General features: G+C 41.2%; 1 protein-coding gene across 2 annotated transcripts in view; it reads right to left on the reverse strand.

The window, feature by feature from the left end:
- Positions 1–13,471, reverse strand: part of adamts6 (ADAM metallopeptidase with thrombospondin type 1 motif, 6) — a gene marked incomplete at both ends in the record, with an annotated part of 90,911 nt that overhangs the window by 24,235 nt on the left and 53,205 nt on the right. For both annotated transcript variants that reach the window (XM_083887815.1, XM_083887816.1), the window contains 5 exons: positions 2,016–2,145; positions 4,168–4,306; positions 7,116–7,279; positions 10,326–10,406; positions 11,127–11,250. In XM_083887815.1, coding sequence (XP_083743941.1) covers positions 2,016–2,145; positions 4,168–4,306; positions 7,116–7,279; positions 10,326–10,406; positions 11,127–11,250 — 638 coding nt within the window. The remainder of the gene's footprint in view (positions 1–2,015; positions 2,146–4,167; positions 4,307–7,115; positions 7,280–10,325; positions 10,407–11,126; positions 11,251–13,471) is intronic.

Below are 13,471 nucleotides of genomic sequence, written 5' to 3' on the forward strand. Positions count from 1 at the left end.
ACACAGACACAGATGCCATGTGTGCAGTGTGTAACTCGGCGCGCACACACACACACACACACACACACACACACACACACCACCGCAGCTTTCAAGTATTAACGAAAACAAACGAGATACGGCGAGGCTGTGACCACCGAATACAGATGTTAAAATAAATAAGCCGTGGACTGTAGTCTACCCTGTGAAAACAAATGACCACTTATACAGTAGATTTATGAAACTATCGGTTACTTTGGCTGAAAGACGTCGGCGCTCATTTTCACGCACAAATAATTGTTAGATGGTCTGAAACTAATTAATGCGATGCATTCGCTGCCTCTTTTTCCAAGCCGTGATTGAAGCGAGCCTGGCTGGAGTTTCCAGCTACGGCTCGGGCTTCACGGTTTCAGTTTGGCCACTGAGCGCAAATTCATATTCCACCTGTATACGTGTATATTACCCCTCCAGGATGGACAAAGAAGCCAAAACAATCAAACACAGGTGGTCATTTCCAAGGCTCTTATTGTTGGCACCAGGCAAACATTGAAAATAGTTAACATATGCAGTTATAAATCACTGCACTTTTATTTTATTATTTTTCTTCCAAACACATTTTACAACCAGGGCTCATTGAAGGTGAATTAATATCACCAGTCAGTCTTGTTTTATGGAGGGTTTTCCTTTTGAAAGCATTAACTTAAAGTTGCTCTGATCAAGTTTTTTTTTCTTCATATGAACAGTGGATCAAATATCTGCATGAAGTGCGAAAGGTGTAGGAACAAACCAACAGAGAATCATCAGTCAATGCATTTTCCCTCAATACTTTTAATAGCCTTTTAGCATCTCTTAGGACACTGCTTTGGTTTTACAGCATGAAATGTGACTGTTTTGGTTTAGTCACAGCCACAGTCATCACAAAGATGGTGCAGTTTAAATATAAAAGTTCATCACTAAGCAAGTTGGACAGCACTTTTGGTGATTTTTGTTGTTGATGATGCTGTTCTGCCTTTGTTTAGTTAGTCTTCCCGAACAGAAACAATGAAACTTTATCTGTATGCCACGTCCTCCATCTGAAAATGAGCAGATGTGACTGCGGGAGTGTTCGTATGTATACAGCAGTAGCACTTTATCCAATCAAACTGCTGAATCAACTGGAACAGGTTTTTTGAGCAGTAGAATTCACTTTCGAATCTTTTCGTGGTTTTCAGTCATTTTACTTGCTCTGTCTTGATCAGGTACACTCTTAGAAATAAAGGTGTTAAGTAGAACCATATAAGGTTCTTCGGTTTGTCCTCATAGAATAACCCTTTTTGGCTCCAGGTAGAACTTTTTTATAAAGGTTCCACCAGGAACCCTTTTGGAGGGTTCCACCAAGAACGCTTTTGGAGGGTTTCACCAAGAACCCTTTTGGAGGGAACCACCAGGAACCCTTTTAAAACCCTTTATTCAGGAAAGGGGTTTTAAAGGGTTCTCTGGATCAAAATGGTTCTTACTGGAACCATTAGTGTTACCAAGGACTCTTGAAATACCCTTTCTTCGGGAAAGGGTTTTTCAGAAGCAAATGGTTCCAGGTAGAACCTCAGCCCTTGTAGAAGGACCATTTTGTAACCCGTATTTCTAAGAGTGTAGTTGTTAGTGCTCTCGCCTTTGCAGCAAGAAGACCCAGGTTCCTGGGATTGAGCCACTGTTGGAACAAGGGCCTTTCTGCAAGGAGTTTGCATGTTCTCTCCGTGTGTGCGTGGGTTTTCTCCGGGTTCTCCGGCTTCCTCCCACAGTCCAAAAACATGCAGATTTGGCCAGTAGGTGAATTGGTCACTTCACCGTAGGAGTGAGAGTGAATGGTTGTCTGTCTCTATGTGTGGCCCTGCGATGGACTGGCGAACCGTCCAGGGTGTGACCCCACCTATCGCCCTATGTCAGCTGAGATAGGCACAGAAACCCCCCGTGACCCTCCAGTGGAGGATAAAGCGGTAGAAACGGGATTTTGGGCAATTACCCTAGAAAAAAAGCAATAAAAGTTTAGTGATACGTACTCTGGGGGGCACGGCTCAGTGTTGCAGTCCCTCTGTTTCTCTGGAGGTTTGCTGTCTGGGTCACAGTAGCTGTTCTGCACCACAGAGTTGTCGTCCAGCCTCTTACACACCACCTCCTGCTTTTGCGAACCTGCGGGAGGAGAAAGAGAAGAAGGTGGGGGGGAGGGGGGAGACGACTGATCAATAGAGCAGCGCTGGATGGAGCTCAGCTGATCTCGCACCATTAAATCACTCGAGAAACATGGAAGCCAGCCGTCGTGTTGAGCACTGTGTTTGAGCGGACATGGTATCACTTTCAGTCTGTAGCAAATCCAGACATGTAAATTCCTGATTCTTTGCAGGATATCTTGGCAAATCACTTTTACAGAGCAGAGAGCTCTTTACTTTGGCTCCTAACGGAGAGAGTGAGGGCTACTGTATCGGTGTCACAACTCCCACTGTGTGCATATATGTGTGTGTGTGTGTGTGTGTGTGTGTGTGTATGCCACAGCAATTCAGAATGGGTCTGTTTGGACCCTCGTGGGACATATCCCACAGCAGACTTGTCTGGCAGCTGTAATGAGATATGGATGCATGCGTATGTCTGCACGTGTGCCTGTGTGTGTGTGTGTGTGTGTGTGTGTGTGTGTGTGTGTGTGTGTGTGTGTGTGTGTGTGTGTGTGTGTGTGTGTGTGTGTGTGTGTGTGTGTGTGTGTGTAGTATAGAAAATCTACCCATCTGTTGTTGAAGTGAATTACAGTTTGGAAGCCTGGTGTGAACCATAAGGGTAAAGCAGTCTCAGTTGTAAGGCTGTCAGAAGGTGTTTTTCATAGGTTTTATTAGAGCAGTGATATATTAAACACCGCTTCACGATTAGCTGAGCTGGCTGCATCGAATGGGCGAATGATTTAAATAAAGCGTTACTGATTTAAGCCTCCGTGCGATCACAGACACATGGTAGACACAAATTAGATCGTTTGGATCAACAAACGCACAGGCATGTTTATGATGCTGGAATTGCCGCGTGTGTGCTTCTCCATCTAAGGAACGACTTCAAACCTCTGCTCGGGACTTGGAAATACTTCCTCAGGAAAAAACCCACATGCTTATTCAGTCATGCTTTTACAAAATATTACAAACCCATCCAGGCCACGCTTGACAACTGGGAAGAAACACTGTTTATTGTTACATGAAACCCATTGCTTTTGGTCTAAAAGGTTTGGCTTAGTCATTCTTGAGGCTCTGGTCAACATTGCAGTGCGGTTTCACAATTGTGCATGTTTGACTTTGTAGGACAAGCGCTCTGGAAGAGCGGCCGTAATCTGCGCGCAGCTCTGGTAAACCAGAAGCTATGCAGAGCAGCTCATTCACAGAAATTACACCTTATTCATTACTCTGGCTCAAATATGGAAAATATACATATTGACTTTATTAGAGGGGGACGGATCTCTGGGCTTTAAAGTAATGATTTTGGAAACCCATCTCAAATTATGATACTGGGTTTCCACACACTGCTCTTCAGCATTTGTGGAATTATTGGTTGGCGGAAGATTTATAGAATGACACACACACACACACAGAGGCAGACGGAGATGAAGTACAAAATATTTGAAAGGGTTAGAAATATTCAAAAAGACTTTTAAACACCCGCAGCATGTTATGGTATTCAACACCAAAATGCTTGGAGAGCTATTATTCAAAAAAAAAAAGAAGCCAACTGGCCACTGAAGCTCAGCAGAAGGTCGACACAGAAAAATAAACTTTGATAATGAAAAGTTATAGAACAGTTTTTCGAAAACCGGTATCTATCTATAATGAAGGGGGGTGAAGTCATATTGTATGTCATGTAACAGGAAGCCAGACAATGCTTTGCTTCTCTATAATAAAATAAATAACCAATGATGTAACACGAGAAACGAGCTGGGTTTGAAGGTTTCTCTGTCCTCCGTGTTTTAGAATGTTTCTAAAACGCCACCTGATTCAAACGTGACCAAGCGCTGTACAAGCCTGATAATGACTCGTTCATTTGACTCAGGTGTGTGTGGAGCAGCGTAACATGAAAGACAGAGGATCTACAGGACCGGGATTGAGAAACCCTGCTAGACGATTAAATAAAAGTGTGTATAGATAAAAAATAAAATACAATAGAAGCAAACTGGCTGTGCTAACTCACCTCCAGCGCAGGTAGCTGAGCATTCGGACCAGGGCAGGTGGTGCCAGGAGAAGCCCACCTCATTGTCCCCACTTCCTGTGCGCTGGATGGGCACATTGAACTTGTAGCGTATTCCCATGTTCTGTTCCTGGAGCAGGATCTGAAGTCAATAATCCAGAGAATAAAATGTGAGAAGAGGGGAGGAAAAATGTGATGGCGGGGCATGAAATGATCATATACACTCTCAGAAATTAAAGTGCTAAGTAGAACCATATAAGGTTCTTCGGCTTGCCCTCATAGGAGAACCCTTATTGGCTCCAGGTAGAACCTTTTTTACAAAAGTTTCATCTGGAACCCTTTAAAAAGCCTTTATTCAGGAAAGGGGTTTTAAAGGGTTCTTTGGTTCTTACTGGAACCATTAGTGTTACCAAGAACCCTTGAAAAACCCTTTCTTTGGAAAAGGGTTTTTCAGAAGCAAATGGTTCCAGGTAGAACCTCAGCCCTTGTAGAAGGACTCTTTTGGAACCCTTATTTCTAAGAGTGTACATAATCAGAATCAATTCATTGCAACTTCCAAAAATGCATTGTGCAAACATGTATGTAAAATACCACACAGGAAGTACACATTTGAAAACACACAACAGACAGTAGTTATAACAATATTATAATTTTTATAAGTTATGCTCTGTAAATGTCAAACAATGGGACTTCCTCATTATTGTTTTCAAATTAAGTTCTAAAGGGAAATTTGAGAAAACTCCTCATCACAGAATTAGGGCTGCAACCGATTAATTCATAGATTAGTTCTTAATTAATCCCTTAGTTGATCCATTAAATGTAATATATTGATGACACCAAGTTGAATCTTTCACATTATGAATAACAATATGACCCCACTGCTAACATTCATGTACTGATCACTATAATAGATATAACAGATGAAGATGAGTGAGGCCCTGGTGGCCTTTTATTAGTCTGCTGGATGCAGAAACCGAGGAAGTAAAGCACAGCTTTGCAAGCCGCAAAGAAATAGCTGGTGGCCAGTGGCTTGTGTACTCCAGCCGCGATGTGTGGTCTGGTATTTTCAACGTTCATGTCAAGGCGGAAAAACCACCGGGGCTAATACAGCGAGGAAACGGCGGAACATGTCATGAAAGCCATTATAGAAATAAGTGCATCTGTGGTGGTTAACACGCACACACAAAAAAGCCTTCACACAATAACGTAGAGAGGACGCTACACAAAAACCAAGTCACACTGTGTTTGCACTCATCAGTGTCTCCATATAAATAGCTTTCAACCCCAAAACCACTGGCTGAGGGTGAGCTAAGGTTAGCAACCAGATGCTGAGTTTAAAGTGGACTTAAATACGCAGCGGCAGGAAAGCGATGCAGAGTGAGAGGAAGCGCTTCTACCTCAGGTGAGTCGAGAAGATGGCGAGACTGAAGGTATCAGGTGGTTTCATGCTTGTCCAATGACAGTGAGAGGGTCTCGTGTGAGGAAACAATGGACATTTTAATGTATTCAAAGAAATTGTTTTTGATTTTAATGCATTGGACACATCTGTTTCTACTCTGTTTACTTGCATGAAAGCACCACGGGGTTCCTTTTATGAAGTAGGGGTAAGGTAATAAGGTACTTTTGGGTTGTGTGAACTGAAATAGTGTAACATTATTGGTATGCTGCATCTGTCAAGCAACACTATCAGACCTGACAGTCCTGTAAAATTGGGTTTGGGTTACGGTTGGGTTAAGGGTTAGACATTTAGTTGTGTTATGATCTATGTCCTATGAGTGCTGTGTGTGCCAGGTATTGTTCCAGGTGAGCAGCTGAATCAGTTTACACAGTCACAGGGTTAGGGTTAGGGTTAGGTCTGGGCCAGTAAGAGTTATGGTTAAGGTTACTCTCCTGACTCCTGAAACCAGACTGTGTGTGTGTGTGCATTGGGGGTGTTTTATGTGAAGCAATAATGCATTACATTTTATGAGCTATACAAATAATGCTGGCTTGTTTGATCGATCGCTGCCTCTTTTGCAGTGGGACATGGGAGAACATTATGATTTATGTATTGGTTTTACTGTGAAGCAGGATATAGGCCCTAAAAGAAGATGAAATGATCATTTATGTTGTGAAATTGTTTGTATATTTGACTATTATTACCATGTTATCAGAAAAGCCCTTCCCTTGGGCACTTTCTCCTAGTATTATCCTACATACATAAGCACCGAACCTGTTAAGCCATTGCAGATGAGGTGTTTGGGTTATACATTCAAAAGGCTGCCTTACACTTGTCACACCTTGTACCTCATACAACTCCACTTCAAAAAAAAAACAATAACATTCTCTTTAAAGAAAGAAGTGTGCTTTGACTTTGAAGGATGAAAACATCCACTCTCTGAACTTTGAATACTGCTCGGTCCGGTCACTCGAAGAGGTTCAGGGTCAGATCTTAAGTGTTTTTGTGTCAAAACATAGACACTAATGTCTACAAAGGCTGTGCTGGCGTTTTAGAGTCTGCTGCAAACTAATTCAATACTTCACTTATTTCACATATACTAGGGCATGAAAGTTTCTTTCTCATACTCAGTATCAGTGTCAATACTTCAGTTCTCAAAAAGACTAAGCTTACAGTTAACCCTTTTTTGGTTTTCTTCATTGTAAATTGTCAATACACCATTTTAACATGCAGTAAAATGTAAATTACTGCCGGATATTTAAAGCTATTCTGGAAAACTGGACGAATGCACTGGATGGACATTTTGAAGCTAGGCGTTAAAGGGTTAAACAACTGAACAAATGTGTGATTATCACCTAAGAATGTATTGGACTGATATCTGTAATAATACTAAAGGTTGTGATTTCAATATTGGAGACAAAAAGTATCAAGTAATCCCTATAGTCTTAATGTTATGGGTCAGTGAGAAGAGCTTAAGAATTCACAGTGGGGGCAATAAGAAATACAGTATTACCATGACAGCCAGGTTTTCAGTGGTGGCCCCCAGCGCCTCTAAAGACTCCGGTTCGTCAGATGGTCTCTTGTAGTGGAACACCGTCCCCGCGATGTCAAACTTCCTGGGCCAGTCGATGGTCCACGCTCCGTTGATGTAATAATCATCCCTTTCAGATTTCAAAGCTAGGTAATCACAGAAAGCAAGAAACCCTTTGAGAAAGCTGAAATCAAAAGCAGACAGGAACGGTAGCTGAGGCAACAGGTGGAGACAATCATTTTGGTGTGATGTCATTGCCGTCGTACGTCTTCATCATCGTCAACATCGACGTTCGCGGGCCCTCCCCTGGTGCTGCCGCTGACAGGCAGGCTTGAGCAGAAACACGCAGCAAACTAGAGACGTCCACGTGCACCGACACGTACAATACGTCTAATTTAGGAGGAGAAAGAAAACACACCTCAGGTGAAAGCCTGGACGAACCTCGTGAATACCACTCTGTCTGGTTGTCAAAACAAAGGTCGGTCTCCAAGCACAACAGATCTGAAAATATCCACTTTCTCTGCATTGAAATGGGGCCAAATTGGGGAGAAACGATCCAACTGCTCGCCGTGCTGTCTCTCTGGCTCATGCTCTCCAGACTCCTTCTCTGCTGTTTACGTAGAGCCGATGGGCAACAGTTTACTCGTCCTGAACACATCGCAATCCTCCTCTCAATAAATTCCCTTTCAGCACATCTGGCACGGATCGAGAGCATTGTGATTTTGTTATATTGAACTGGCCTGTTTACACAAGGACTTCACAGGACTTGCACCAAGTTCGAAAAAAATAGAAAATGCAAAAATCTAAAGTTTGCTGACCTAAATAGCGAGGACTAAGGCAATGCTACGATATATAAAACTATTATCTTTGTCACTGTGGTTAGATATGAAGTTCATGACAAAGTTACACATTGATTAAAAGGGAGAACGTGAGTCCAACAGCCAAAATTGTACTCTTTAAACTTTGATATATAGTCATCATATCCTCCATAATCCTGGTGGAGCAGGCAGCTGTCACCAAGGCCCTATAAATCTGATGCAGCTCTGCGGTTGAGTGTAACTTAAGCCCTCCATCAACACCATCCGCAGTAAATTCAACACGCTCTCACATGTTTTTCTCTTGTTAATGAAAAGACACAGAACTGGCTTAATTGAATCGTTGTTTGACGGCTGTTTGATTGTTTTGGTTTTGATGCTGCCAGTCTAGCAAATACTCTTTGTTTAGTCTGGAAGTGAATGGATGAGTCTGGTGCCAAGACCATCGCACATGTGTTTAGCTGCTTGTGTATGTGTGCATGTGTGTGTATTATTTAATTATATATATTTTTTTTTTTACAAACCCTGTTTTATAGATCCACATTAGGCAATAGGGGATTAACTGATGGCACTTTCGAATTTTCTCTTGACAAGGAAATCCCAGGAAATGTGGTTGACACAGAACGGAACACATAATATGAAACAGCCTGATGTTGCAAATCACACTGCAGTGGTCTTCTGAGACCGATGGATAAATGATGAAGCAAGAGTCAGAGTCTGGGACTATGCTAGCACCCACTGTGCAAAATATGGGGGGGTATGGGAAGGCTAGACCCCCTAGATCAACATTCGAGACCCCCCGAAAGCCTCAAAGGCTAAATTTGAGAGGAATCTAAAAAAACAAAATTAGCAAGTTTACTGTGTACTTAATATGTTTAGTATTCATGATTCAAAAAAGGCTTGCTGATTATGAAAATTAGCCACATGGAAGAGAAAGACAGCGAGACTTCGGACAGCTCAGCATTAGTGAGCGGAGTTCAGTTTTGGAAAGGTTATCAGGTTACGGAATGTCGAAGAGAAGGCAAAATTATTTGCTTTCAAACTTTGGGTTCACATCAAACAAAAAGTGAAAAAGACACCCACAGATACTGGAGTAAGTGAAGATAATGCTGCAGCTACGCTCTTAGAAATAAGGGTTCCAAAAGGGTCCTTCGAACCATTTACTTCTGAAAAACCCTTTTTAGGGTTCTTGGTAACACTAATGGAACCAGTAGAGAACCCTTTAAACCCCCCTTCCCGAATAAAAGGTTTAAAAAGGATTCTTGGTGAAAACCTCCAAAAGGGTTCCAGGTGGAAGATTCTACCTGGAGCCAAAAAGGGTTCTCCTAGGGTTAGGTCCTAGGGCCTTTCTTCAGGAAAGGGTTTTTTTCAGAAGCAAATGGTTCCAGGTAGAACCTCAGCCCTTGTAGAAGGACCCTTTTGGAACCCTTATTTCTAAGAGTGCGGAGTACTGTTATCATTTAGATCTCCAGACGCAGTTTTTGGTCACAAACAGTGAACGATTCAATGCCGATCTGTCCAATAGTTGTGGAGTCGTGTCACTTAAAACCACAAATAGTCAACCTCAATATAGAACAAAAGATAAACTAAAGGCTAATGTCATTAGGATTCAATCTCCAAGGAAACATAAAAGTCTATACGCCATCCAGTAGATGTTTAACTGGAAAGAATATCTTCACCCATTTATGGCACTTGCCCAAAATGTGCTTGAGTGTAGTCATTAGTACATATATATATATATATATATCCTCTGGGACACATGAATATCTGTACCGAATGTCATTCTAATATGTCATAATTGTCAAGATATGTACTAAAATGCACAAATGTTGAGTAAATGTCAGGGGATTATAAAAATCATTAGGTTTTATCCTTTGGGGACACTCAAAACTTCATGGTAATACTAAAAACTCCCTTAAAAAAAAATACAAGAAAATAACCTGTTTGTTGCTCTATGAAGATGGTCATGAGGATATCAAATAATATTAGGATGCATCCACTGGGGACCTTGAATAATTATTTTTTAAAATTGATAGTAATCTGTCTACACACAAAAAACAATACCCAAAAATCTAAACTGAGCGTCATGGGATTACCTAAATCGTTTGGCTGTATCTATTGAAGACCCTGAATATGTAAGCAAAGCTTTGTAGCAATCTGGTTACTATGAAAATCAATAAAGAGACAAAATATATCAATGTAGGTTTCATCCTGTGGTGGCAATGGCAGTTTGTCGGCGGCAATCCATCCAATAGAAATGTCAGTCTGGACTAAAGTGGTCCCACCACTGATATGGCTCATTAGAATCCAGTGCATTAAAACAGATTTTTTAATATCGTTATTTGCGTGATTGTGAAATTTCAAGGCCATTACTTACCAATATAGTTCTTGGACATGGCGACTTCTTTAATCTCGATATGAACCGATCCTTTTGGGATCTGAACCACCTCCATGTAGCCTGGAAGACAAGGACGCAAACCAATGTCTCATTCCCATTGTGACATCTTTCCCATTGCAGACGAGACGGAAAGTCGTGTATCATTTAAGGTAAGAGTACGTATAGAAAAAAAAAATTCCAAAACACCGAAAAAGGACAAAGCGGGAGGACAAAACAATCCCCTCCCTCTTTCTCCATACTCACACACACACACACAGTATTTTTAGATGGTTTACTAGCCATACCATAGAAGGAGAAATATGTTTTCTCTCTCTCCTGGTCTCTATAGATGACCTCAGGCTACAGCCAACGCCGAGCCCCTATCTCACTCCTAATTTCTTCACTCCATGATGTAATTAATGGGGAAAATATTATGTTTTGATCTATATTCTGACAACATAATTCTAAATAGTCAAAAACATATGCTCTGTGGGTGAGTGACAAAGGTGAAAAAGGCACTTTTCCATGAAAGATTATCCTCCTGGCTTCGGGAATGGGGGTTGGAGTTTGGACAAAAGCTGCTTGGCCAGAAAGGACGGTGAGTTATTCTGTTTTCTTCACTGTCATCTTCGCTTTGACACATGTGCTCATCAAACCAAAGCAAACTCTCACCTTCTCCCCGTGTCCAGAATGAGTGAATCAAAGACGCCTGAAAGCTGCTGGAGCTCTCGCAGCTACGGCTACATGTAAGCCTCTCATCCTGAAACACTGAAGCTCGTGTGGAGTCAGATGTGTTTTTACCTCCTCGGGGCAAAGACTCGTTGAAGAGTCCCTCTGTGGCCTCACAGGTGCTGCCGTCCCCTCCGCACACGCGGCAACGATCTTCTTTAGCATCGGATCCCAGGGTGTTGTCGCAGCCGACATGCTTGAAAAAGAGAGAGACAATGTATTCAGGATGTGTATCATTTAGCAAAATGTTACTGTACACTGTCTACAGTCTCGACCTTTAAGGTGAGACTGAAAACACACCTCTTTAACATATATAGCCTATAGTAGAAACTATGTAGATCAGGTATGTCCTGATTAGAATACCTCATCTACCTTATGCTGCCATAGGCCTAGACTGCAGGGGGGGATTTTCCATCAGTTGCTCCACTTTTTCCTCACCCTGTCCTTGATTTCTCAACTTTCAGAGGCGATTCTAGAGTCTGTAGGGGCCCTAAGCAAAAATTCTCAGGGGGCCCTTCCTTCCAACCAGTGTTCATCACCATTATGTTACAAATAATCTGACACCAATGAAAAATGTATGAGTTCAAAAGATTTTTTTTTTTGTCAAAATGAATGAAATAACATGGAAAAAACTTGTAATTAAAAAGAATGTGAATATATAAATGTAAAGAACAATAAAATACTGTAAATAGCTTTTAAAAAACTATATAAACTTGGTAAAAAAAAAATACATTACACTGTAAAGAACCCACATTATAAAACAATATAAATATATACAACAATAAAATACTGTAAATAACTGAAAAAAAAAAAATATATAAACTGAGTAAGCCCTCAGGCTCCAAGTGTCGGGGGGCCCCCTATCGGCTCGGGGCCCCAAGCAGTTGCCTGCCTTGCCTGTTCACAAGCTGCGCCCCTGTCAACTTTCACCACTCACCCGATGTCCCCCCCCCCCCCCCCCCATGACATGTAGCCCATAAAACCACATGTAGCACATATCTAACTGATTTTTAATCTCTTACAGTTCTGCTGCCACCAGCCAAACGGGATGAGACCAGGATGGAAACGAGGACTCCGTCATCCCCAAGTCTCTGACCACAACAGCCTTCGCTACAGGCTGCGACAAACCCAGTGATCCAGATGGATCGTTTAAAGACTTTTTACTCTTTATTTTTTTGTAATTGTGTATTGTATGATTTGGGTAACATCTACTGCACGTCTGTCCGTCCAGGGAGTGGATCCCTCACCTGTGGTTCTCCCTAAGGTTTGTAAGGGTTTTTTTCCCTGGTAGTTTTTCCTTACCCTGGTCGAGGGTCTAAGGACAGAGGACGCTACAAACCCTGTGAAGCCACGTGAGACAAACAGTGTTTTGTAAACTGTGGGCTAGACAAATAAAATTTGATTAATTGATTGATTATGTTGCAAATTATCTTGAGGTCAGATTTCATAGATATCATCTTCAGTAACAAAAGTCATTTAACACATAAAATATATAACCGATAAGTGCACAAACCTCTAACAACACGTAAGTTATAATACATTAAACATCTTTATGCTAAGCTAACTTGCATGATATTAACTGTACAGAGATGAGAGTGGTATTAATCCTATTTGTCAGCAGTCAGTAATTCAACTCTCAAAAACTCAAAAGGATGTGAATCCTATTCTTAAAAATATCATAACTATCCATGAAAGATAATGAACTGTTTTCCTAAAACTGATGGCTGGGATTATTTTGGGAGAATTTCCACAATACAATCTACTTTTTTTCTACACAATTTAATTTAAGCGCAAACACATCAGAATTGTAGATTACATTTGTAACACCCTGCAAAGTCATCCATAACTAACTGATAAAGATACATTTGTAAGAAGTTTGTAAGCCTTTATAATTTAAGCCCACTTTCATCCACAGACTATTTGTTACTTTCATAATTAATAAGTCTGGTGAGATTCTATTTGTTTGTTGTCAACACAAACAACTCTTTTCGGACAAATTCTGTATTTGGGAACCATTTTAAATGTTCGTCTTGGATCTTGAATGGAAATCAACAGGCCTGACAACCACAAACTGCTAACTATTAAGCGACACATGGACACAATGTCGTTTTTGTTTTATATTTGTTGACAGCAGACTAAAAAACCGATGGCAGCCTTCAGACATTACATAATATGCTTACATCTGTAACTGCTAACTACCTCACAGACTTTTAGTTGTAGATTATTGAAGAGCTCAAGTATTTAAACTAAAAAGTGCCGCAGATATTTACAAAGAAATGTTGGCTTACGACGAGTAAGACCAAATGGAGGACATTAAAACCTAATCTGTGCTAAATCTGTGATTGCTTCATCGCTTTATTACTCTCTCATAACGTCCCGGTGTTTCTATTGTTGACGCTAACGGACACTCATATTAA

Source organism: Microchirus variegatus, assembly GCF_963457635.1.
Source record: "Microchirus variegatus genome assembly, chromosome: 1".
Taxonomy (NCBI): domain Eukaryota; kingdom Metazoa; phylum Chordata; class Actinopteri; order Pleuronectiformes; family Soleidae; genus Microchirus; species Microchirus variegatus.